The 25,762-nt window shown below is 48.8% G+C and overlaps 1 protein-coding gene across 6 annotated transcripts in view; it reads left to right on the forward strand.

Annotated features, from left to right (window-relative positions):
* Positions 1-25,762, forward strand: part of HGS (hepatocyte growth factor-regulated tyrosine kinase substrate) — a 102,234-nt gene that overhangs the window by 49,025 nt on the left and 27,447 nt on the right. For 2 of the 6 annotated variants that reach the window (XM_063961189.1, XM_063961187.1), the window contains exons 10-19: positions 12,156-12,212; positions 12,982-13,080; positions 19,689-19,784; positions 19,890-19,928; positions 20,018-20,164; positions 20,369-20,582; positions 20,759-20,931; positions 22,372-22,512; positions 22,591-22,768; positions 22,852-22,979. In XM_063961189.1, the coding sequence (XP_063817259.1) occupies positions 12,156-12,212; positions 12,982-13,080; positions 19,689-19,784; positions 19,890-19,928; positions 20,018-20,164; positions 20,369-20,582; positions 20,759-20,931; positions 22,372-22,512; positions 22,591-22,768; positions 22,852-22,979 (1,272 nt within the window). The remainder of the gene's footprint in view (positions 1-12,155; positions 12,213-12,981; positions 13,081-19,688; positions 19,785-19,889; positions 19,929-20,017; positions 20,165-20,368; positions 20,583-20,758; positions 20,932-22,371; positions 22,513-22,590; positions 22,769-22,851; positions 22,980-25,762) is intronic. The other 4 variants (XM_063961188.1, XM_063961190.1, XM_063961191.1 and 1 more) reach the window with 4 other exon arrangements.

A 25,762-nucleotide genomic window follows, 5' to 3' on the forward strand; every position in this document is an offset into this window, starting at 1 on the left:
CGAAGATAGAAGCCGGGTGAGTATTGAGGAAAAGACTTCAGGCGGCAGAAGACATCAGATCTTCATGAGGTAAGCACGCAGCGGTAAGCTGCGCGCCATTGCTCCCTGTCACACACACAAAGCAGGCACTGAAGGGTGCAGGGCGCAGGGGGGGGGAGCGCCCTGGGCAGCAATAAACCTCGATTTGGCCATAAATAAGGTGGATTAGGCTGGGGGACAGTAAATCCGCGGACCCCCGCCATTTTATTAATATATGATGAAGGGACCGAAGCCCGCCGTCGGGTGGGCGGGGCTTGATCCTCAGCACTAACCAGCGCCATTTTCTCCACAGAGGCTGCATGAGAAAACGCTGGCTCCCTGTTCTCTCCCCTGCTGAGCTTCACAGGTTGGAAAAAGGAGGAGGGGGGCACTTTGGCGACGCAGTGAGTGGAGATTACGATTATAAACATATAAAAGCGCTATCTGGTTGTATATTCCAGTGTTTTTAAGCGCTGGGTGTGTGCTGGCATACTCTATCTCTCTGTCTCTCCTAAGGGCCTGGTTGGGGTTTTGTCCCCTTATAGGTAAATCCCTGTGTGTGTGGGGTGTCGGTACGTATGTGTCGACATGTCCGAGGCGGAAGGCTTCTCCAAGGAGGAGGTGGAGCAAATAAGTGGTGTGTCCCCGTCGGTTGTGCCGACTCCTGATTGGATGGACATGTGGCATACGTTGCATGCAAGTGTGGCATCTTTACATAAGAGGCTTGATAAGGCTGGTTTAGGGGGGACATCAGGCGGTCAATCCTCAGATTGGACCGACTCACAGGGCCCGTTGGGGTCTCAAAAGCGTCCCTTAACACAAGACACTACTACCGACACGGATTCTGATTCCTGTGTCGACTATGACGAAGTCAAATTGCACCCTATGGTGACTAAAACTATTCAGGGTATGATTGTGGCAATAAGGGATGTGTTGCATATTGTGGATGAACCCTCAGTCCCCGACACAAGGGTACACATGTTTAAGTAAAAGAAACAGATTATTAATTTCTCTGTCCTCCATCTGGGGGACGCTGCGCCGTTACTTGTGGGTTAGAGGTGTGTGGTAGTGGAGATTGGCACAGAACTATCAAAAGCTGACTCCTCCCCCCTCTAACCCCTCCCATCTCCTTCCTGCTCAGCCCTGATCAGTTTTAGTTTTGTGCCTGTGGAGTACAGACACAGTTTTGATTTCTCTTTAGGAATTTTTTTTTTTTTTTTATTATTTCTTCTTTCACAAATACCTGGTCCCTGTTTACAGGTGACAGGTATAACAGTGGAAGGGGTTAGTATCCCATTCCAGACTGCTGCAGGGAGGCCACTATACCTTCGGTCACTGGGGCCTTCAGAGAGAGAAAGAGAGAAGACAGCAGCATCAGGTACTGGACAGCCACAATCTGTCATTGACAGTATTGGGCTGTCCCTATTTCCTATTATTAATGTCCCTATTTCCTGTTATTAATGGTGAATTTATTGGGACTACCAAACTCCTCCTCCCCTCCCTCCCCCCCCCCCCCCCCCCCCCCCCCCCCCCCGAGCGCGCGATCACCCACAGACAGCACGGAGGCTGATCTGGGGTGAAATGTGAGGTGGAGGACTGTGTTAGGTCCGGGAGGGTGTTATTCACTCCCTGGACCGTTACTTGGCTGCCGTGACAACCGCTCTGTGTAGCGGCGCACGGGAGCCGAACTTCCGGTTTTTGACGAGATGAGAATGACGTCAGGCGGGCAGAGCCGTCTTCCCGCTCAGCTCTGCCCGCGCGCGCGCACGGCTGGTCACGGCGCCATCTTCTCTGCCTGCACACAGGGGACGCTGTGCTACGGAGGAGGATTACATACACAGGGGGATAAAAACCGCAAGTATAAAAGGGGGGGAGGGGGATCACAGTGTCTCCTCTAGTCTGGTGGCTAGAGCAGCATATTAACAAAGAGCAAGTCTAGTGGGTTGAATCTCAGATATTTTTTAACACAACTTGGGGGACATAGTTCACCAGAGTAAAGATGACCAGCAAGCCAGAGAAACCTACTAAGGGAAAAACAACCTCAGTGGTTTATTTCTCATGTTCACAATGTGGCACAAAGCTGGCTAAGGGGAGTGCTGACGCAGGGACCCTCTGTACATCATGCTCTGGTGCACCAGCGGCAGATCAGCAGGGCAGATCCACAGATCAGTCAATGCCCCCTTGGGTCAAGGCCATGGTGGACGCAATTTCAGATTTGCGTCAGTCAAGGTCGGAAGCAGCTTTGGCCCAGACTCAGGTGGAACCGCTGTGGGCCCAGAATATGGGAAAATGTCTCACTGATTTGACTCAGTCTGTAAATAAATTTGTAAGTTCGGCCAGTAGTTCGGCGGCTTCTAAGCGAACGCAGCCGTTACCCGCTATTGCATTTCCAGGAGAGGAGTTGGATACTCTGACATCTCCATTGGAAGAAGGGGAGGTAGATCCTGAAGGGGACGAAAATTCGGCTTGGGAAGATGAGGATTTATCTACTAATTCAGGTGTTAGGCTACTAATAGAAGCCATTCGTCAGACCCTTAATATTCAGGATGAGGCAGTAGCCGAGACTTCTTCCTCTTTCTTTAAACGACAGAAGAGACAGGTTACTGCGTTCCCTTCTTACTCGCACTTTGCGGATATTTTAAAAGAACCCTGGCTAAAACCGGATTCCCGTTTCCAGGCGCCTAAAAAGTTAAAGTTTCTATATCCTTTTACAGAAGAGGATACAACAATTTGGGAAACCGCCCCAAAGGTAGACGCCCCTATTTCGCATTTAGCAAAAGCTACGGTTATTCCGTCAGTACAGTCTGCGACTTTAAAAGACTCTACCGATAGGAAGATAGAAGCATTACTAAAATCTATGTTTTCCTTATCAGGTGTTTCTCTCCGTCCAGTTCTGGCGAGTGCCTGGGTGCTTAAAGCCGTTGATGAGTGGCTTGCACAGGTTGTATCTGGGATGCAGTCAGACGATCCGTCGGAGGCCATTCAATTAGCAGAACAGATTTCTGAGGCCCTTACTTACGTGGGTGAAGCATTATTGGATTCGGTGGCGCTACAGTCCCGTGTTTCTGCCTTAACAGTATCCGCAAGACGATCTCTTTGGCTTAGGGTTTGGAATGCTGATTCGGACTCAAAGCAGACCTTGACGGCAGTCCCTTTTGAAGGCGAATTTCTTTTTGGATCAGAGTTAAAGAAAATTATTTCAGATACTACGGGGGGAAAGAGCCCTTTCCTTCCGTCTGCTCCAAACAAACCAAAGCCTACAAGATTTCGGTCCTTTCGTACGCAGGGCAGAGGTAATTTCCAGTCCTTTCGACCCTTCTCCAGATTTCCACGAAGGGGATCATTCAGAGGTAGAGGAGCTCAGGCTACTCGCAGACCGTCCAGTAAGCCTGCCGACAAGCCTGAGGCATGACGCTTCGGGCCCTCTGGAGGGATCAATACAGGTTGGGGCTCGTTTACTTCACTTCAGGGAAGTGTGGCTCCTATCGAAACCGGATCGGTGGGTAATAGGGGTCATTTCCAGAGGATATATGTTGGATTTCGAAGAAGCAGTCCCAGCCCGACTAATTGTGACGCCTCTCCCAGACGACCCCTCCAGACGTCAGGCTCTCCTTCAGGCAACAGCAAAACTATTACAAAATGGAGTAATCCTTCCGGTCCCAGCTCCTCAGAGAGGTCGGGGCTTTTACTCGGGTCTTTTTCTCGTAGACAAGCCGGACGGTTCGTTTCGACCCATTCTAAATCTAAAAGCCCTCAATCCGTACCTTTCATCCCAGAAATTCAGGATGGAATCCATTCGCTCCATTATCGCAGCCATGGAGCCAGGGGAATATTTGGCTTCAATAGATATAAAGGACGCATACCTACATGTTCCAATTTGGACAGGACATCAATCACTTCTGAGATTTGCAGTAGGTCCGTGGCATTTTCAGTTTCGGGCCCTTCCCTTTGGTCTTTCTACGGCTCCCCGGGTGTTTACGAAGGTCCTGGGTCATGTCGTCGCAGTTCTCCGTTGCAAAGGGGTCAACATCACTCCATACTTGGACGACCTGTTGATCAAGGCCCCGTCACCGGAGATTCTCACTCAGAACCTGCGTCTAACGATAGAGACTCTACAGTCTTTCGGGTGGATAATCAATTTTCCAAAGTCATCTCTACTCCCGTCACAGAAAATGGTTTTTCTGGGTCTTCTATTCGACACCAACAGCCAGAAGGTGTTTCTTCCTACAGACAAGATTCAGGACTTACAAGCCAGAATCAGAACCTTGTTAAAATTGCCGGCAGTATCAGTCCTCAGATGCATGCAGGTACTGGGCAAGATGGTAGCCTCATTCGAGGCAGTTCCATACGCCAGATTCCACGCCCGACCTCTTCAAGCTCAGATTCTCCACTGTTGGACTCGGACGGATTCGCGCCTCGAACTGCAGTTGATACGCTTGTCGATAAGAACTCGTCAGTCGCTCTACTGGTGGCTTCACAGTCACAATCTGAGGAAGGGTGCGCCGTTCACGGTCTGGTCTTGGATGATGGTAACCACGGACGCAAGCCTCAGCGGTTGGGGAGCAGTGTTCCAGACTCATCATTTACAGGGGCGCTGGAGCAATCAAGAGTCAAAACTACAAATCAACATTCTGGAATTGAGAGCGATCCGGTATGCTCTCATTCGGATTCAGACCATGGTGCAGGGCCATCCAGTTCGGGTGCAATCCGACAATGCCACGGCAGTGGCTTACATCAACAAACAGGGAGGAACTCGCAGCTGGTCCGCAATGAGAGAGGTTGCTCAGATTCTCACGTGGGCGGAGCGTTGGATTCCCGTGATTTCAGCCATTCACATTCCGGGAGTCGAAAACTGGGAAGCAGACTTTTTGAGTCGTCACACGATTCATCCGGGAGAGTGGGAACTTCACCAGGAAGTGTTTCTTTCTCTAGTGGATCGCTGGGGAGTGCCAGAATTAGACCTGATGGCGTCACGGCTCAACAAAAAACTTCCGGTTTACGGATCAAGAACTCAGGATCCTCAAGCATTTCTGATCGATGCACTAACAGCTCCGTGGCAATTTCAGCTGGGTTACGTGTTCCCACCAATTCCACTGCTCCCACGTCTACTCCAACGCATTCGGCGAGAAGGCCTTGCAATAATTCTGGTGGCTCCGGATTGGCCACGCCGACAGTGGTACACTCTTCTAAACAGCATGGTCGTCGGAGACCCCTTTCGCCTCCCTCTGCGACCAGATCTTCTGCTTCAGGGACCTTGTCGCCACCCAGATTTAAATCGGCTGGCTTTGACGGCTTGGTTCTTGAATCCAACATTCTGAAGGCAAAGGGCCTTTCTCGTGCGGTTGTTCAGACAATGATTCGGGCTAGAAAGCCGGTGACTTCTGGCATTTACCATAGAGTATGGCGTATTTACATTGCTTGGTGCGAGAAAAGGAACTTGACTCCGCATTTGTTTAGACTTCCTCGCCTGCTCTCCTTTCTCCAGGAGGGTCTTGACAAGGGTTTAAAACTTTCTTCCCTGAAGGGTCAGGTTTCGGCCTTGTCGGTCCTTTTTCAAAAGAAATTAGCAATCATTCCAGAGGTTCAAACATTCCTGCAGGGAGTACTTCGAATTCAACCACCTTTTGTTCCTCCGATTCCTCCCTGGGATTTAAACTTGGTACTTAAGGCTCTTCAAAAGTCTCCATTTGAACCTCTAGAATCTGTGGAACTACGTTATCTAACACAAAAAGTTGTTTTTCTGTTGGCAATTGCCTCAGCTAGACGAGTGTCTGAGTTGGCGGCTCTTTCTTGCAGGCCACCCTTGTTAGTGTTTCATGAAAATCGGGTGGTGCTGCGGACAAAGCCTTCATTTCTTCCAAAGGTTGTTTCAGCATTCCATTTAAATCAGGACATCGTTCTTCCAGCTTTTAATCCGTCATCTTCTCAGGGGGAGGATTCCCATTTGGCTCTCTTGGATGTTGTTCGGGCCTTACGTATTTATTTGTCTCGCACGGAGGCTTTCCGTCGTACGGATTCCTTGCTGGTATTGATTGATGCTCCCAAACGAGGTTGGCCTGCCTCTAAGAACACTGTGGCCCGTTGGATAACTTCGGCCATCAGACAGGCTTACGTGTCCTCAAGCGTTTCGGTTCCTGACTCAATTAAGGCTCATTCGACTAGAGCAGTTGGAGCGTCTTGGGCTGTTCGCGGTGGTGCATCTGTTGAGCAACTATGCAGGGCGGCGACCTGGTCGTCAGTCCATACGTTCACAAAGTTTTACCGGTTTCATACTTTTAGTTTGGAGACTGCCTCTGTTGGGCGTCGTATTTTACAGACGGCTATGCCGTCAACGTCTCCCTCCTCTCATTAGCTTGCTTTGGGAAATCCCACAAGTAACGGCGCAGCGTCCCCCAGATGGAGGACAGAGAAATGGGGATTTTTGTTTACTTACCGTAAAATCTCTTTCTCTGAGTCCATCTGGGGGACGCTGCGATCCCTCCCATAGTTTGTCTGGTTTAATTGGTTAATTTTTTATTCTGGTCTATCTCCTTTGGCTTGGCTAAACGTTAACTGATCAGGGCTGAGCAGGAAGGAGATGGGAGGGGTTAGAGGGGGGAGGAGTCAGCTTTTGATAGTTCTGTGCCAATCTCCACTACCACACACCTCTAACCCACAAGTAACGGCGCAGCGTCCCCCAGATGGACTCAGAGAAAGAGATTTTACGGTAAGTAAACAAAAATCCCCATTTTCCCACATCTCATGAATTAAATGAGTTCTTTGGAAAAGCTTGGGAGACTCCGGATAAGAGACCGCAGATCCCCAAAAGAATTTTTATGGCATAACTTTTCCCTAAGCAGGACAGGGAGATTTGGGAATTACCCCCCACTGTGGACAAGGCCCTGACGCGCTTATCCAAGAAAGTACCGTCTCCTGACACAGCGGCCCTTAAAGACCCAGCAGATCGCAGGCAAGAAACTACCATAAAGGGTATTTATTCTCATACGGGTGCTGTGTTAAGACCGACGATTGCGTCGGCATGGGTGTGTAGCGCAATTGCAGCTTGGACAGATGAGCTGACAGATCAATTTGATACTATGGGTAAGGACGCTCTATTCCTAACTCTAGCCCATATAAAAGACGCAGTCTTATTTATGAGGGATGCTCAAAGGGACATTGGATTGCTAGCTTCTAGGGCCAATGCCATGGCTATCTCAGCGAGAAGATCCTTATGGACTCGCCAATGGACGGGTGATGCGGATTCCAAGAAACATATGGAAGTACTACCCTATAAGGGGGATGTATTGTTTGGGGATGGGCTGACGGACCTGGTTTCCACAGCTACAGCAGGTAAATCAAATTTTTTACCATATATTCCCCAACAGCAAAAGAAAGTAACACCCTATCAGATGCAGTCCTTTCGGTCGCACAAGTCCAGAAGAGGTCGGGGATCCTCTTTCCTCGCCAGAGGTAAGGGCAGAGGCAAGAGAGCACCTGCTTCGGAAGGTGCCCAGGAACAAAAGTCCTCCCCGGCTGCTCCAAAACCCACAGCATGACGCTGGGGCTCCCCTGAGGGAGTCCGCACCGGTGGGGGCACGTCTTCGACTTTTCAGTCAGGCCTGGGTCAGTTCGGACCTGAATCCCTGGATGTTGGAAATAGTTTCCCAGGGTTACAAACTGGAATTCGAGGAGGTGCCCCCGCGACGATTTTTCAAATCGGCCCTACCAGCTTCCACATCGGAAAGGGATGTAGTGTTAGCTGCAATTCAAATGCTGTGTATACAGCAAGTGATAATCAAGGTTCCCCTGCACCAGCAGGGAAGAGGTTACTACTCAACCCTATTTGTGGTCCCGAAACTGGACGGTTCGGTCAGACCGATTTTGAATCTGAAATCCCTAAACCTGTACATAAAAAGATTCAAATTCAAAATGGAATCACTCAGAGCGATAATAGCCAACATGGAGGAGGGGGAGTTTATGGTGTCTCTGGACATAAAGGATGCGTACCTTCATGTCCCCATATATGCCTCCCATCAGGAATACCTGAGATTCGCTGTACAGGATTGTCATTACCAATTTCAGACGTTGCCGTTTGGACTTTCCACGGCCCCAAGGATTTTCACCAAGATAATGGCGGAAATGATGGTGGTCCTGCGCAAGCATGGTGTCACAATTATCCCATACTTGGACGATCTCCTGATAAAAGCGAGATCAAGAGAGAAATTGCTGAGCAGTGTGACGCTCTCTCTGAGAGTGCTCCAGCAACACGGTTGGATTCTAAATCTACCAAAGTCACAGTTGATTCCGACAACTCGACTGCCGTTCTTAGGTATGATACTGGATACGGAACAAATGAAGGTCTTCCTCCCAATAGAGAGAGCCCAAGACATCCAGAACATGGTCAGAGAACTGCTAAAACTGAAAAGGGTGTCAGTTCACCAATGCACTCGAGTTCTGGGGGAAATGGTGGCGGCCTACGAGGCCATTCCCTTCGGCAGGTTCCATGCAAGGACTTTTCAATGGGACCTTCTGGACAAGTGGTCCGGGTCCCATCTGCACTTACATCGGAAAATAACTCTGTCCCCAGGGACCAGAGTGTCCCTCCTGTGGTGGTTGCAAAGTGCTCACCTCCTGGAGGGTCGCAGGTTCGGAATTCAGGATTGGATCCTGGTTACCACGGACGCGAGCCTCCGAGGATGGGGAGCGGTCACACAGGGAAAACATTTTCAGGGTCTGTGGTCAGACCAGGAGTCCTGTCTACACATCAATGTGTTGGAACTCAGGGCCATTTACAACGGCCTTCGACAAGCGGAGAATTTTCATCGAAACCTACCGGTTCTGATTCAATCAGACAATGTCACAGCAGTGGCTCATGTGAACCGCCAAGGCGGGACAAAAAGCAGAGTCGCGATGGCGGAAGCCACAAGGATCCTTAGCTGGGCGGAAAATCATGTAAGCGCTCTGTCAGCTGTCTTCACTCCGGGAGTGGACAACTGGGAAGCAGACTTCCTCAGCAGACACGATCTCCATCCTGGAGAGTGGGGACTTCATCAAGAAGTCTTTGCAGACGTAACACGTCTTTGGGGAACTCCTCAAATAGACATGATGGCGTCACGCCTCAACAAAAAACTTCAGAGGTACTGCGCCAGGTCTCGGGACCCTCAGGCAATAGCAGTGGACGCTCTGGTAACACCGTGGGTGTTCAAATCGGTCTATGTGTTTCCTCCTCTTCCTCTCATCACGAAAGTGTTGAGGATTATGAGACGAAGAGTACAGACGATACTCGTTGTCCCAGACTGGCCTCGAAGGGCTTGGTACTCTGATCTACAAGAGATGCTCACAGGAGACCCCTGGCCTCTTCCTCTGAGGGAAGACCTGTTGCAGCAGGGGCCCTGTGTATTTCAAGACTTACCGCGGTTATGTTTGACGGCATGGCGGTTGAACGCCGAATCCTAGCAAAAAAGGGGATTCCGGAAGAGGTCATCCCTACGTTAATAAAGGCTAGGAAGGAGGTGACGATAAAACATTATCACCGTATCTGGCGAAAGTATGTGTCTTGGTGTGAGACCAAGAATGCACCTACGGAAGATTTTCATCTGGGTCGTCTTCTCCACTTCCTACAGACAGGAGTGGATATGGGCCTGAAATTAGGCTCTGTTAAGGTACAGATTTCGGCCCTCTCGATTTTCTTTCAGAAGGAATTGGCTTCTCTTCCAGAAGTCCAGACGTTTGTAAAGGGAGTGCTGCACATCCAACCCCCTTTTGTGCCTCCAGTGGCACCATGGGACCTGAACGTGGTGTTGCAGTTCCTAAAATCACACTGGTTTGAACCGCTTAACAAGGTTGAGTTGAAATTTCTTACCTGGAAGGTGGTCATGTTGTTGGCCTTAGCATCAGCAAGGCGAGTGTCAGAATTGGCGGCTTTGTCACACAAGAGCCCCTACTTGATTTTTCATGTGGATCGAGCTGAATTGAGGACACGTCCGCAATTTTTGCCTAAAGTGGTTTCTTCGTTCCATATGAATCAACCTATTGTGGTGCCTGTGGCTACAAGTGACCTGGAGGATTCCAGATCCCTGGACGTAGTCAGGGCCTTAAAAATTTATGTAGCCAGGACGGCTAGAATTAGGAAAACAGAGGCTCTGTTTATCCTATATGCGGCCAATAAGATTGGCGCTCCTGCTTCGAAGCAGACTATTGCTCGCTGGATCTGTAATACGATTCAGCAGGCTCACTCCACGGCTGGATTGCCGGTACCAAATTCGGTTAAGGCCCATTCCACTAGGAAGGTGGGCTCTTCTTGGGCGGCTGCCCGAGGCGTCTCGGCTTTACAACTTTGCCGAGCGGCGACTTGGTCGGGGTCAAACACTTTTGCTAAATTCTACAAGTTTGATACCCTGGCTGATGAGGACCTAGCGTTTGCTCAGTCGGTGCTGCAGAGTCATACGCACTCTCCCGCCCGATTGGATGCTTTGGTATAAACCCCATGGTCCTTACAGAGTCCCCAGCATCCTCTAGGACGTAAGAGAAAATAAGATTTTAAACCTACCGGTAAATCTATTTCTCCTAGTCCGTAGAGCAGCCATTTTCAACAGGTGTGCCGCGGCACACTAGTGTGCCGCAGGCAGTTGCCAGGTGTGCCGCAGCCACTGCCAGCCAGAGATGCCCGCTGCCTGCTGTCACACAGTCCTGTTGGCGCCCCTCCGCTCACTGACCCGGCGCCGTCCCTCCGCTCACTGACCCGGCGCCGTCCCTCCGCTCACTGACCCTGCATCGCCCCTCCGCTCACTGACCCGGCACCGCCGTCCGCACACAGACCCTCCGCTGCCACCAGCCAGATATACCTGTGCTTGCCGGGCAGCACTGCACTTCCGCATCAACCGGCCTGATCTCCCCATCTGCAGTGCACGCTCACACGCTCCTCCTCCTCCATGCTGCCTTGTCCTAGTGCTCCTCGCTTCTCCCCACTGAGAGGGAAAGATAGATTTAAGGTTAGAAAAATAAATTAAATAAATAAATATATATATATATATATATATATATATATATATATATAATATGTGTGTGTAAGGAATTACTATGGTGTGGGGGGGACTGGTTTGTGGAGTTACTGTGTGGGGGTTAGGTGTGTATGATTACTATGTGCGGGCAGGGCATGTGTAATGATAATGGGGGGCTGGTATGTATATTTACTATGGGTGGGACAGGTGTAAGGAATTACAATGGGGGCATGTGTGTGGCTTGACTATGGGTGGGGGGTAGGTGTGTATAATTACTATGGGGGGGCAGGTTTGTGGCATTACTGGGGGAGGGGGAATAAGTGGAATTACTCTTGGGTAGGTGTGTGGCATTAATATAAATCTGTTTTATTACAGTGGTAGCCAATGTGTTTTATTACTGCGGGGCCAAAAAAATTGATGGTGTGCCTTGGCAATTTCTAATTTTTTTTTAGTGTGCCACAAATTTAAAAAGGTTGAAAATCACTGCCGTAGAGGATGCTGGGCGCCCGTCCCAGTGCGGAAACTCTGCAAGACTTGTATATAGTTGTTGCTTACATAAGGGTTATGTTACAGTTGACATCGGTCTTGGACCGTTACTGTTGTTTTTGTTCATACTGTTAACTGGTTATGTATGTTCCAGGTTATATGGTATGATTGGTGTGGGCTGGTATGAATCTTGCCCTTGGATTGCTAAATCCTGCCTTGTATTGTCCATCTCCTCTGGGCACAGTTTTCTAACTGAGGTCTGGAGGAGGGGCATAGAGGGAGGAGCCAGTGCACACCCATAGTCAAAGTTCTTTTTAGGTGCCCTATCTCCTGCGGAGCCCGTCTATACCCCATGGTCCTTACGGAGTCCCCAGCATCCTCTACGGACTAGGAGAAATAGATTTACCGGTAGATTTAAAATCTTATTATTTACAGCATGACACATGCTTATACTGACAGAATTTCCATCTACAGACTGATTGTTAGGACTTGTCAAAACAGCTTGTATACTCAGCAAGTGCTAGAACTACACTTCTGACATATATATATTTATTTTTTATTTATTTACTTTCTCTGAAGACCAAACACCCTTTCCTCTAGTGTCCTGTGCTCAGCCGGCTCCTCTCATGTCTCCCTTCTTTCCCTTCTTCTCTTTGTTTAATTTGTAATAAGAAACAGGCTGGAGAAGAGGAGCCGGCAGCTGCAGGGACAGAGCCTCCCAACAGAAAGGTGAGCCCAGGAACATGCAGATTTCAGCAGTAACTTCATGCGAGCCCCACGCGGGAGGCTCTGGTATAGGGAAGGTCTGTACAATGCAGGCTCTACATGTGCCATGACTCTTGAAATCATTAACAGTCCAGCAAATTAATCAACATTTAGCACACCTAGTGGTAGTGATCCACGTCATACCAAGGTCAGCAAGAATAAGATGCATATTATGACCCAGATTTATCAAGCCTTGGAGAGTGATACATTACATGGTGATAAAGTACCAACCAGTCAGTTTCTAACTGTCATTTTTCAAACACAGCCTGTAACATGGCAGTTAGGAGCTGATTGGTTGGTATTCTATCACCGTGCAATTTATCACTCTCCAAGGCTTGCTAAATCTGGGCTTAAGATTGTTATTTGAAAACATACTTGCAGCACATTGGGGCATATGTATTAACCTGGAGAAGGCATAAGGAAGTGATAAACCAGTGATATGTGCAAGGTGATAAAGGCACCAGCCAATCAGCTCCAATATGTAAATTAACAGTTAGGATCTGATTGGCTGGTGCCTTTATCACCTTGCACATATCACTGGTTTATCACTTCCTTATGCCATCTCCAGGTTAATACATCTGCCCCAGGGTCACTAACCAACCCCCACATAAGCAATCAATCTATGTACGTGTGACCAAGACACTCTGCTTGCAGGTTGGACACAGTATTGAAGTGTGAGCATTTTCCCCTCTGCTTTTCTGGTTGCGCTAACACCTTAAGTGTTCTGTCTTAGATGCCCCCTAAGAGAGATGAAGCTGCACTGCAGGAGGAAGAGGAGCTGCAGCTGGCAATTGCCTTGTCGCAATCTGAGGCAGAGGAGAAGGAGAGGATGGTGAGTAGCAGAACCTGTAGTAAGCCTTACACTGTGCTGCGCACAACCATACAATGCCTGCAGTTCTTGCTGCAGATAGTTAAGATTTTGTTTTTATGGTTCCATTTAAACATCTTTCTCTGACATCCTAGTGGATGCTGGGAACTCCGTAAGGACCATGGGGAATAGACGGGCTCCGCAGGAGACTGGGCACTCTAAAAAAAAAGATTAGGTACTATCTGGTGTGCACTGGCTCCTCCCTCTATGCCCCTCCTCCAGACCTCAGTTAGAATCTGTGCCCGGCCAGAGCTGGGTGCTCCTAGTGAGCTCTCCTGAGCCTGCTAGAAAGAAAGTATTTGTTAGGTTTTTTATTTTCAGTGAGATCTGCTGGCAACAGACTCACTGCTACGTGGGACTGAGGGGAGAGAAGCAAACCTACCTGCTTGCAGCTAGCTTGTGCTTCTTAGGCTATTGGACACCATTAGCTCCAGAGGGTTCGAACACAGGGCCTGACCTCGATCGTCCGTTCCCGGAGCCGCGCCGCTGTCCCCCTTGCAGAGCCAGAAGACAGAAGAGAAGCGATGAAATCGGCGGCAGAAGACTCCTGTCTTCATTAAGGTAGCGCACAGCACCGCAGCTGTGCGCCATTGCTCCCACAGCACACCACACACTCCGGTCACTGTAGGGTGCAGGGCGCTGGGGGGGGGGGCGCCCTCGGCAGCAATAAAAATACCTTTGGCATAAAAATACACATAATACAGTCTGTGACCTTATATGTGTAAAACCCCCGCCATTTTTAGTCAGAAACAGGACAGAAGCCCGCCGCTGAGGGGGCGGGGCCTTCTTCCTCAGCACACCAGTGCCATTTTCTCTTCACAGCTCCGCTGGAAGGAAGCTCCCCAGGCTCTCCCCTGCAGTATCCTGGTACACAAAGGGTGAAAAGAGAGGGGGGGGGGGGGGGCACATAAATTTAGGCGCAAAAATTGTATATACAGCAGCTACTGGGTAAACACTGAGTTGTAGTGTAATCCCTGGGTTATATAGCGCTGGGGTGTGTGCTGGCATACTCTCTCTCTGTCTCTCCAAAGGGCCTTGTGGGGGAACTGTCTTCAAATAAAGCATCCCCTGTGTGTGTTGTGTGTCGGTACGCGTGTGTCGACATGTTTGAGGTAAAAGGCTCCTCTAAGGAGGTGATAGAGCGGATATGTGTGTGAGAGGGTGTCTCCATCGACAACGCCGACACCTGTTTGGATATGTGTAAGTGCTAAGGTGAATTTATTGCACAAATGGTTAGGGAACAGACAGGAAATCTACCCATGTCTGTCCCTATGTCATAGAGACCGACACGGAGTTTAACTCCACTGTCGACTACGATAATGCAAAGTTACAGCCAAGATGGCTAGAAGGTATTCAATATATGATATTGAAATAAAAGATGATTTGCATATCACTGATGACTCATCTGTCCCTGACACGAGAGTACACATGTTTAAGGGGAAGAATGCTGAGGTAAATTTCCCTCCTCTCATGAGGAAAAAGAGCGGGAATCTCCAGACAAGAGACGGCAGCTTCCCACAAGAGAATTCTCAGGCTGTATCCTTTCCCCACTAGGTCCAGGATGTGTTGAGAATCTTCCCCATGGGTGTCCTGTTTGCACAGACGGTAGCACTTGCTATTCTCAGGGATCCTGCAGATAGCGTGCACATTCTAGTATACTACCCAGACCGGCGATTGTGTCGGCAAGGTACCTTATCAGCAGAGATTGAGACCCTAGTAAATATATTAAAGATGCTGTCTTAAGTGATAGATATAGAGTCAAAGCTATGTCGATCTCTGCTTGACGTGTCCTGTAGAATATGCATTGCACAGATGATGCCGACTTAAGAGGCATATGGAAGGCTGAGGATTGTGTGGAGAAGGGTTCTCGGGCCTGGTCTCCACAGCTATAGCTGGTAATTCTGCCAGTTTGCCTTATATTCCTGCACAGCCTAAGAAAGCACGACATTATTAAATGCAGCCTTTCGAATAAAGAAACAAGAAAGTCTGAGGTGCGTCCTTTCTTGTCAGAGCCGGGCAGCTAGTTCCCAGGAACAGAAGTCCTCCCCGGCCCCTACAAAACTCCACCTATGCCGCTGGGGCTCCACAGGCGGAGCTAGGCCCGGTGGGGACACGCCTTCGTAAGTTCAGCCACAAGTGGGTTCACTCCCTGTTAGGTCCCTGGGCAATAGATATTGTGTCTCAGGGATACAAGCTGGACTGTGAGAAGATGCCCCCTCACCGACGGCCTTGCGGGCTTCCCCCCAACAGGGGAAGCCTGTGTTAACTGCAATTCACAAATTGTATCTTTAACAGGTGGTGGTCAAGGGTCCCCTCCTTCAACAAGAGGGTGTTATTATTCGACCATGTTGTAATCCCGAAACCAGACGGTTCGGTCAGACCCATATTGAACTAAAAATCCCTGAACATATACCTGAGAAGGTTCAAGTTCAAGATGGAATCGCTATGAGCGGTCAGGGCAAGCCTAAACAGAGGGAGACTTTATCGTGAATCGGGTCATAAGGGATGCATACCTTCATGTCCCCATTTATCCACCTCATTAGGCGTACCTCAGAATTGCGGTACGGGATTGTCATAACCAAGGTAATGGCGGATATGATTGTGCTCCTGCGGAAGCAAGGTGTCACTATTATCATGTACTTGGACGATCTCCTCATACAAGCGAGATCAAGAGAGCAGTTGCTGAACAGCGTATCACTTTCTCTGGAAGTGTAACGGCAACACGGCTGGATTCTATATATTCCAAAGTCGCAGTTGGTTCCTACAGCTAATCTGCCTCTCCTAGGCACGATCCTAGACACAGACCAGAATAGGGTTTATCTCCCGATAGAGAGAGCTCAGGAGCTCATAACACTGGTCAGGAATCTATTAAAACCAAAACAGGTGTCCGTGCATCACTGCACTCGAGTCCTGGGAAGGATGGTGGCATCATACGAGGCCATCCCCTTAGGCAGGTTCCATGCGAGGACCTTCCAATGGGACTTACTGGACAAGTGGTCCGGATCACCTCTTCAGAGGCATCGGTTAATCACCCTATCCCCCAGGGCCAGGGTGTCTCTCCTGTGGTGGCTGCAGAGTGCTCACCTTCTCGAGGGCCGCAGATTCGGCATTCAGGACTGGATCCTGGTGACCACGGATGCAAGCCTCCGAGGGTGGGGGGCAGTTACACAGGGAAGAAATTTCCAAGGTCTGTGGTCAAGTCAACAGACTTGCCTTCACATCAATATCCTGGAACTAAGGGCCATATACAACACCCTAAGTCAAGCGGAGATCCTGCTTCGCGACCAACCGGTTCTGATCCAGTCAGACCGCAGGGGTTCGTGTAAACCGCCAAGGCGGCACAAAGAGCAGGGTGGCGAGGGTAGAAGCCACCAGAATTCTTCGCTGGGCGGAGAATCAAGTAAGCGCACTGTCAGCAGTGTTCATTCCGGGAGTGGACAACTGGGAAGCAGACTTCCTCAGCAGGCACGACCTCCACCCGGGAAAGTGGGGACTTCATCAAGAAGTCTTCACGCAGTTTGCAAATTGATGGGAACTGCCTCAGGTGGACTAGATGGCGTACCACCTCAATAAAAAGCTAAAAAAGGTTTTAAGCCGGGTCAAGGGACCCTCAGGTGATAGCTGTGGTTGCACTAGTAACACCGTGGGTGTTCCAGTCGGTCTATGTATTCCCTCCTCTTCCTCTCATACCCAAGGGCTGAGAATTGTAATAAAAGGAGGAGTGAGAACAATATTCTTTGCTCCGAATGGGCCAAGAAGGACTCGGTACCCGGAGCTGCAAGAAATACTCTCAGAGGACTCAGGGCTTCTGCCTCTCAGACAGGACATGTTGCAACAGGGGCCCTGTCTGTTCCAAGACTTACCGCGGCTGCATTTGACGGCATGGCGGTTGAACGCCGGATCATAGCGGAAAAGGGCATTCCGGATGCAGTTATTCCTACGCTGATAAAGGCTAGGAAAGACGTGACCGCAAGACTTTTTCACTGTATATAGCGAAAATAGGTTGCTTGGTGTGAGGCCGGGAAGGCCCTACAGAGGAATTCCAGCGGGGTCGATTCCTGCACTTCCTACAGTCAGGAGTGACTATGGGCCTAAAATTAGGATCCATAAAGGTCAAGATTTCGGCCCTATCCATTTTCTCTCAAAAAGAACTGGCTTCACTGCCTGAAGTTCAGACGTTGTTCCGGGGGTGCTGCATATTCAGCCTCCTTTTGTGCCACAGGTGGCACCTTGGGATCTTAACATTGTGTTGGATTTCCTGAAATCCCACTGGTTTGAGCCACTTAAGACCGTGGAGCTAAAATATCTCACGTGGAAAGTGGTCATGCTATTGGCCTTAGCTTCGGCTAGGCGTGTGTCAGAATTGGCGGTTTTGTCATGTAAAAGCCCTTATCTGTTCTTCCATATGGACAGGGCAGAATTGAGGACTCGTCCCCAATTTCTCCCCAGGGTGGTATCGTTTCATTTGATCCAGCCTATTGTGGTGCCTGCGGCTACTAGGGACTTGGAGGATTCCAAGTTGCTGGACGTAGTCCGGGCTTTGAAAATTTATGTTTCCAGAACGGCGGGAGTCAGAAAGTCTGACTCGCTGTTTATTCTGTATGCAGCCAACAAGGTTGGCGCTCCTGCTTCGAAGCAGACTATTGCTCGCTGGATCTATAGCACAATTCAGCGGGTTCACTCTGCGGCTGGATTGCCGCATCCAAAATCGGTGAAAGCCCATTCCACAAGGAAGGTGGGCTCTTCTTGGGCGGCTGCCCGAGGGGTCTCGGCTTTACAGCTTTGCCGAGCTGCTACTTGGTAGGGGTCAAACAAGTTTGCTAAGTTCTACAAGTTTGATACCCTGGCTGAGGAGGACCTTGAGTTTGCTCATGCAGTGCTGCAGAGTCATCCGCACTCTCCCGCCCGTTTGGGAGCTTTGGTATAATCCCCATGGTCCTTACGGAGTTCCCAGCATCCACTAGGACGTCAGAGAAAATAAGAATTTACTCACTGGTAATTCTATTTCTCGTAGTCCGTAGTGGATGCTGGGCGCCCGTCCCAAGTGCGGACTCTCTGCAATACATGTATATAGTTATTGCTTAACTAAAGGGTTATTGTTATGAGCCATCCGTTAAATGAGGCTCAGTTGTTGTTCATACTGTTAACTGGGTATGGTTATCACGAGTTGTACAGTGTGATTGGTGTGGCTGGTATGAGTCTTACCCTGGATTCCAAATCCTTTCCTTGTAGTGTCAGCTCTTCCAGGCACAGTTTCCCTAACTGAGGTCTGGAGGAGGGGCATAGAGGGAGGAGCCAGTGCACACCAGATAGTACCTAATCTTTCTTTTAGAGTGCCCAGTCTCCTGCGGAGCCCGTCTATTCCCCATGGTCCTTACGGAGTACCCAGCATCCACTACGGACTACGAGAAATAGAATTACCGGTGAGTAAATTCTTCTTATTTAACCTATGGGATAGGTAATAATCTATTCTTTCTATTTACAGTTTTTGCTTCTGTTACAAATCTGAGTCTTACATTAGTCATTAGTTGATTAAAAAAGGGCATATTACTAAGGTCCAAGCTTATCCATTTCTCTCACGTTTTGAAGTGAGTGGAACAGAGCAACCTGTACTCAGTAGTATCCTTAGAATAATCATGGCACTGAGAATTTCAGGCAAGGAATCCATGATATTGTGGGAAATACAGAGCTGTCTGTTTGGGTTATTAAGTTATACCATGTTCACACTGACCTTTAGCGGGTTGCACCCGGGACTCGTGCACGTCTCGAGACCTTCCCAGGTGCAACCCGCTTGAGACCCCGTTCAGACTGGCGGTCCCGACACGGCAAGATGCCGTGTCAATGACGTCACCGGATCACATGCGGGAGCGGCGCTTGGAGATCAGATGATCTACAAGCACCGCCAGCTCCAATAGTGTTCAAGTGTCCCGGATCGCATCGACCCGGGAACACTTAACACCGTTCACACTTGCGCTTGACCCGGGAATAACCCTTCTTTATTCTCGGGTTGAAATACCGGGTCAGACGACACGGGAATTTGTCAGGACCCCCGTTCACTGCACATAAACCCGGATTACTGCGCGTTCACGTGCAATAACCCGGATTTTTCAAGGCAGTGTGAACGTGGTACAAGTAAGGACTGCTTGTGAGCAGTGTCCTAATGTGAGGAGGGGAAAGAAGGGAAACATGAAGGAACAAACAGGTTCCTTCACGGAGGGTCCTCCGACAACACAAAATAATGATACTATGAGATTCCTGCCAAATTAATGGAAGAACTACTGTAGAATCTCAATGTGCAAATCTTTTCTTTGGTTAGAGAGGATAATTCAGGTGTCCCCAAATCTTTCCCAACATTTTGTAGGATCGATTTTCTATCAAATCCTGGCCTGTGGGGGGGAAAAAAGAGAAATGAAAGCAGGACTGAATCTAATAGTTGTGGTTACACCCTTTCTGTAACTTAACTAATCTGCTTTGCAGTGCTAGCAACATACACAAATCATATTTAGCTAGGAAATGCTGAGTATTGCAGGTTGCTTGCCTTGGTTTTCTGACCTTTCCATTTTAACTTTCAGCGACATAAAAACACATATGGCATGTATCCAAAAGCAGACCCCACCCCTGTCACATCCTCTGCTCCTCCAGCTAGTACTCTATACTCTTCAGTTGTGGTGAGTAGCCACACTTTTGTGACAGATGTTCATGTTCTTGTACATGGTGTTATGGATTTCTGGTACATGCAAAACATTTATACATGTATTCTCTTTCACTCCTAGAACTCTTCTGCTCCATTTGCTGAAGAAATTGACCCAGAGGTGAAAATGTGGAGTAGTTACCTACTGAAGTCAAGTTTTGTGTTCCTTTTTTCCTCCCATTCTTATTCTTATCGATCTTCCGGTTACAGCTTGCCCGTTACCTGAACCGAAACTACTGGGAGAAGAAACAGGAGGAGGTCCGGAAGAGTCCCACCCCTTCTGCACCAGTACCTATGAGTGATCCTGTAGTTCAGGTAGCCGAGGTGCCACCAGTGAACATGGTGAGCGTCATGGAGGTAAGAACCTTGTTTCTGGTGTTACAAAAGTAATCTTTGTATTTGTTTTTTGTATATAGTGCACGAAATAACATTATAGTTGAACTAAAACCAATTTAAACTTTTTTTTTTTTCCTGTAAAGAATGATCATTGAGCTAAACTGCAACCTTGGTAGTAGATGTGTTGCACCATTGATCGTGGACTGACCTATCCCATTCTACCAGCAGCAGTACCAGAACGGAGAGTCAGAAGAGAATCATGAGCAGTTCTTGAAGGCTCTGCAGAACGCAGTCACCACTTTTGTGAACCGCATGAAGAGCAACCACATGCGTGGCAGGAGCATCACCAACGACTCTGCTGTTCTTTCCCTCTTCCAGTCTATAAACAACATGCACCCACAGCTTTTGGAACTGCTCAACCAGCTGGATGAGAGGCGCTGTATGTTCATTTGAGATTAATTTGTTCTGATTTACATGTGTTTGAGAAGCTGTTAGTAAGGTTTAAGAACAAGTGTGGGAGGGCATAGAGAAGCAGTCTGAGAGGTTCAGAAGAACCGATGCCAGGCAGGACTAGTTAATGGATGGGAATGTAACTCTTAACTGTTATTTCCACAGTATACTATGAGGGTTTGCAGGACAAGCTGGCCCAGATCAGAGATGCTCGGGGGGCACTGAATGCACTACGTGAAGAGCACAGAGAAAAGCTGCAACGAGCAGCAGAGGAGGCAGAAAGACAAAGGCAGATTCAGCTGGCACAGAAGCTAGAGATAATGAGGCAGAAGAAACAGGTGAGGAGACTGGAATAAATGTATAGATTGGGAAGTAAACTAGATAATGGTGTAACAGGGAATATGTTCTTCACTTTTACTTTTGTGTAAAATAAAACCTCTTTATATATACTGGCATTTGTATGAAATCACATTTGCAAAAAAAGACCTTATTTAAAAGCTGCATTTAGGAAGTAATATAGTATAAGTCCTAGTTGCATATAGTTGTAAGTATCTTCACTTCCAAGGAGCTTCTAGTAGTAACGTTCAGTGACCTAACACGGAAAGGTCTTATGCCCATATCATCCATTCTCTGACATGTAAGGAAAAGTATTAGATTGAGTTAAATATTAATAAACTAGTTAAAAGCCCATCAAAATGACAGACACCAGGGCCGGATTGTATGGTTGGAAGGTCGCTACTCACACAAGGGCTGCCGGGTTTCTGGAAGTCCTGCTGCTGGGAGCTGGGGCCCTGTCATAGCCTTTTATAAATATAGATGCTGTATATCAGTAATGGCAGGCTATAATGATGATGCACTACATACTGTACACCAGTACTGGCACGTGTAACCTCACCAGTCCCCGAACAGTTCTTGCCCAGTCTGGGGGTAGAGGACACCAGCAGCTGGTCGGGGGGATGGGGTCTGGTCATGGCCGGTGTGGGAGGGGCAAGCACAGGACCCCGCCTTCCACCGGTGTGCAGTATATATAAGGCAGTTGAGCCGACTCGCATCATCTGCAGCCCCAGCACAGACCTCCTCCCGGTCACCGCACTGCACACCCCACACAGGGTCTCATCCCTTCCAGCCAGACTGATCCACCTTCTTCCCCCGCCGGTAAGTGCCTACATGTGTTCCTGGAGCCTCCTGTCTGAGTGCTGTGGGACTCTCTGGTGGTTCCTGCATCCGTTTCCTTGTTACTGCTGCTACTTGTTGCTGAGTCCTGGGATTGCAGCATAGTATATGGAGTAGGGGGTGCACAGTATGCGGTATATGGTTGGAGCAGTATATGGAGGAGGGGGTCATATTGGGAGGTTTGCTATAGGGGGCACTATATAGAGGGGTATGAGGGTGCAGTGTGTATATAGGGGCAGTATATGGTGGGGGTGTGTGTGTCTTTGTCCTTCCAGTGGCTGCCGGCGGCACCACAGCGGTGAGGAGCAGCACTAAATTAATGTAACCATAAGTGGAAATCAAACAAAGGGATAGAAAATCCAGTCAATTTTGAATAACGTAGGTTGTTATAAATGGCAACTGCCACACCAAAAATCTACCCCTACCCCCACTCTCTCTCCAGCACCCTCTCTCCATATTCGGCAAGTGTTAAGCCTTCCTGCATGATCGCATTCATTTTCATTTGGTCTATGTGGCGGCGTCTTATGGCGCACATAACAGAAGGTGAGAAGCAGTTAGCCAATTATTATATATTATTGTGGCATGTTTTTTTTTTTTTTTTGTAGGAATATCTGGAGATGCAGCGCCAACTTGCCATCCAACGCCTGCAGGAACAGGAAAAGGAGAGGCAGATGCGGCTGGAGCAGCAGAAGCAGACAATCCAGATGAGAGCGCAGATGCCTGCTTTCTCACTCCCTTATGCACAGGTGTGTCTCTGTTGTTGCCAGAGTAACACAATGTAGTGATTTTCCATAAGCGTCTAACTCCTTCTGTTTTACCTGTAGCTGCAGTCACTGCCTTCATCTGGTAGTGTCATGTACCCACCCTCAGGACCTAATGCTTATTCTGGCACCTTCAGTCCCTCTGGATCAGTAGAAGGGTCTCCAATGCATGGAGTGTACATGAACCAACCAGGGCAACCAAATCCTACTCAATATTCTGCCATGCCAGTACCTGGTACGGGTAAGTAATAATCAGGTGCTATGATTGTGTGGGTTTAAAGTTTGCAGATCACCCTAATTTCTTCCCATCTGGTGTTTATACAGACCCCAATATGGTGAATGCATACATGTACCCAGCAGGATCTGCTCAAGCAGCTCAGCAGGGCCAGCCAGTGCCAACTACCAACCCAGCATACACATCCTACCAACCGACACCAACGCAACCCTACCAAGTAAGCAGCTACACAACATAGTGCAAATACTATTGCTTAGTTTAATCTTTTCCTCTAGAAATCCAGGTAAATTGTGCAGTTGGAACCAGGTATGTCACTGATGCATGGTACTCTGTTTCAATGAGGTCACTAGTTCTTAAGCCACGTACACACTGGGCGACATACTAGAAAATATGAACGATAACAATGTTTCTCTTGCAGCCTAGAGGATACTGGGAATCCATTTAGTACATGGGGTATAGACAGGTCCACTAGGAGCCATGGGCACTTTAGATAGTGTGGGCTGGCTCCTCCCTCTATGTCCCTCCTACCAGACTTAGTTTAGAAAATGTGCCTGGACGAGCCGGTCACGCTTATGGAAGCTCCTGAAGTGTTCTGCATTTATTTTTCTGTTTATTTTCAGGCAGGACTGGATGGCACCAGCCTGCCTGTTTCATGGGACTTAGGGGGGGAAGGTGTGTGGGAACGGCCCAACCTCTTGAAGGGTTAATGGTCCCGTTCCCCGCTGACAGGATACTAGCTCCTGAGGGGAGCCAGAGCCAGAAGAGCGAAGAGTAGTGAGTACTAAGCCGGGGTCCCGGTTAGCGGGTTGCCGGCCATTATGGCGGCATGAGGGTATGAAGACGCACGGCTTCTAACCAGGGTGTCTCCAGACTCAGTACACAACTGCGTCTCAGTACACAGTACCCACACTGGCAGATAAAGCCTTAAGATAGTTCTCTTTCCATTTTAAGCATAAATTACCTCAGCCAGTATAAAAAAGCGGAAAGACTGCGTGCCATTGAAGGGGCGGGGCTTCACTATGAGAGGATCCAGCAGCTCACCAGCGCCATTTTCCCTCTGCAGTGGACACAGACACTGACTGAAAGGGACGCGCAGCTGCTCCGGGGTGACTCCAGATTACCTCAGTGGTACCAGGTGGTCATAGCAGGGGGGAGCGATCATCAGTGTACTGGGTACTTAGTCTGCGACCTGGCTAAGCTTGGCATTGGCAATAAGGGCGCAGTGTGCTGGCTCAAAATACCTCTGTGACTCCCTGGAAGGGCTCTTTGTGGGTTAATTGTGCATTTAACCTTTCCTGTGTGTGTGTGTGTGTGTGTGTGTGTGTGTGTGTGTGTGTGTGCTGTCACATTTACAATATGTTAGGCAAAGAGTGTGTTTCATGTACGGCAGAGTGTTCCTCTTCCCCAGGGAGCTCACTACTATGTACTCAGTGTAGTGCACCTTCTCAGGCTAGCGGGGCTGAACCAGCGTAGTTGGATTCCATCAAAGGAATGATTTCCAATATCTCTAATAAATTTTCCTGCAATGAGAAAGTGACGCAATATTTGAAACAATCTGTGGATGAGATTATGAACAGAGACTCCGTCCCCAAACAAGTGTCTCAGTCCCTTGCCATTTGTCCACAAAAACGAACTCTGGCCCATACCCTGCAGTCTGACTCTGGGGGGTCAGACATGGAGGAGGGGGAGGTTGATTTAGAAGGGGGGGGGGGGGGACGCTGCTTTGTCACAGGGAATAGATGCCCTTATTGAAGCTATCAGAGATGTGCTACTAATTCCTGATAAAGTGACAGAGAAGTGCGAGTAATCTTATCTTAATCTAAAAAAGAAGTCCTCGTCACTTTTCCTATGTCAAAGGAATTGAATACCCTGTTGGAAGAACCGTGTGTTAATCCTGATAAGAAATGTTAAATCCCTAAAAGGTTACTCTCATCTTTTCCTATTTTCTCTATCGTCCTAGTGGATGCTGGGGTTCCTGAAAGGACCATGGGGAATAGCGGCTCCGCAGGAGACAGGGCACAAAAAGTAAAGCTTTAGGATCAGGTGGTGTGCACTGGCTCCTCCCCCCATGACCCTCCTCCAAGCCAGTTAGATTTTTGTGCCCGGCCGAGAAGGGTGCAATCTAGGTGGCTCTCCTAAAGAGCTGCTTAGGAAAGTTTAGCTTAGGTTTTTTATTTTACAGTGAGTCCTGCTGGCAACAGGATCACTGCAACGAGGGACTTAGGGGAGAAGAAGTGAACTCACCTGCGTGCAGGATGGATTGGCTTCTTGGCTACTGGACATCAGCTCCAGAGGGACGATCACAGGTACAGCCTGGATGGTCACCGGAGCCTTGCCGCCGGCCCCCTTGCAGATGCTGAATTAAGAAGAGGTCCAGAATCGGCGGCAGAAGACTCCTCAGTCTTCTAAAGGTAGCGCACAGCACTGCAGCTGTGCGCCATTTTCCTCTCAGCACACTTCACACGGCAGTCACTGAGGGTGCAGGGCGCTGGGAGGGGGGCGCCCTGGGAGGCAAATGAATACCTATTTTGGCTAAAAATACCTCACATATAGCCTCCGGAGGCTATATGGAGATATTTAACCCCTGCCAGAATCCGTTAAGAGCGGGAGACGAGGCCGCCGAAAAAGGGGCGGGGCCTATCTCCTCAGCACACAGCGCCATTTTCCCTCACAGAAAGGCTGGAGGGAAGGCTCCCAGGCTCTCCCCTGCACTGCACTACAGAAACAGGGTTAAAACAGAGAGGGGGGGCACTAATTTGGCGATATGCTTATATATATTTCTTTTTCATCCACTAGGGGTCACTGGAGTACTCTTGGGATATGGACGGGCTTCCGTAGGAACACAGCACTGAATATTTAAATTTAGTAACACTCCACCCCTCCATATCCCCGAGCACTTACTCAGTGTTTTTTCTGTGCTGCACGTGGCAACACATGCTTAGCTGAAGTCAGAAGAAAGTTTTATTTTTCATTTTTATTTTTATTTTTTCTACTGTTTGA

The sequence above is a fragment of the Pseudophryne corroboree genome, chromosome 3, assembly GCF_028390025.1.
Source record: "Pseudophryne corroboree isolate aPseCor3 chromosome 3, aPseCor3.hap2, whole genome shotgun sequence".
NCBI lineage: Eukaryota > Metazoa > Chordata > Amphibia > Anura > Myobatrachidae > Pseudophryne > Pseudophryne corroboree.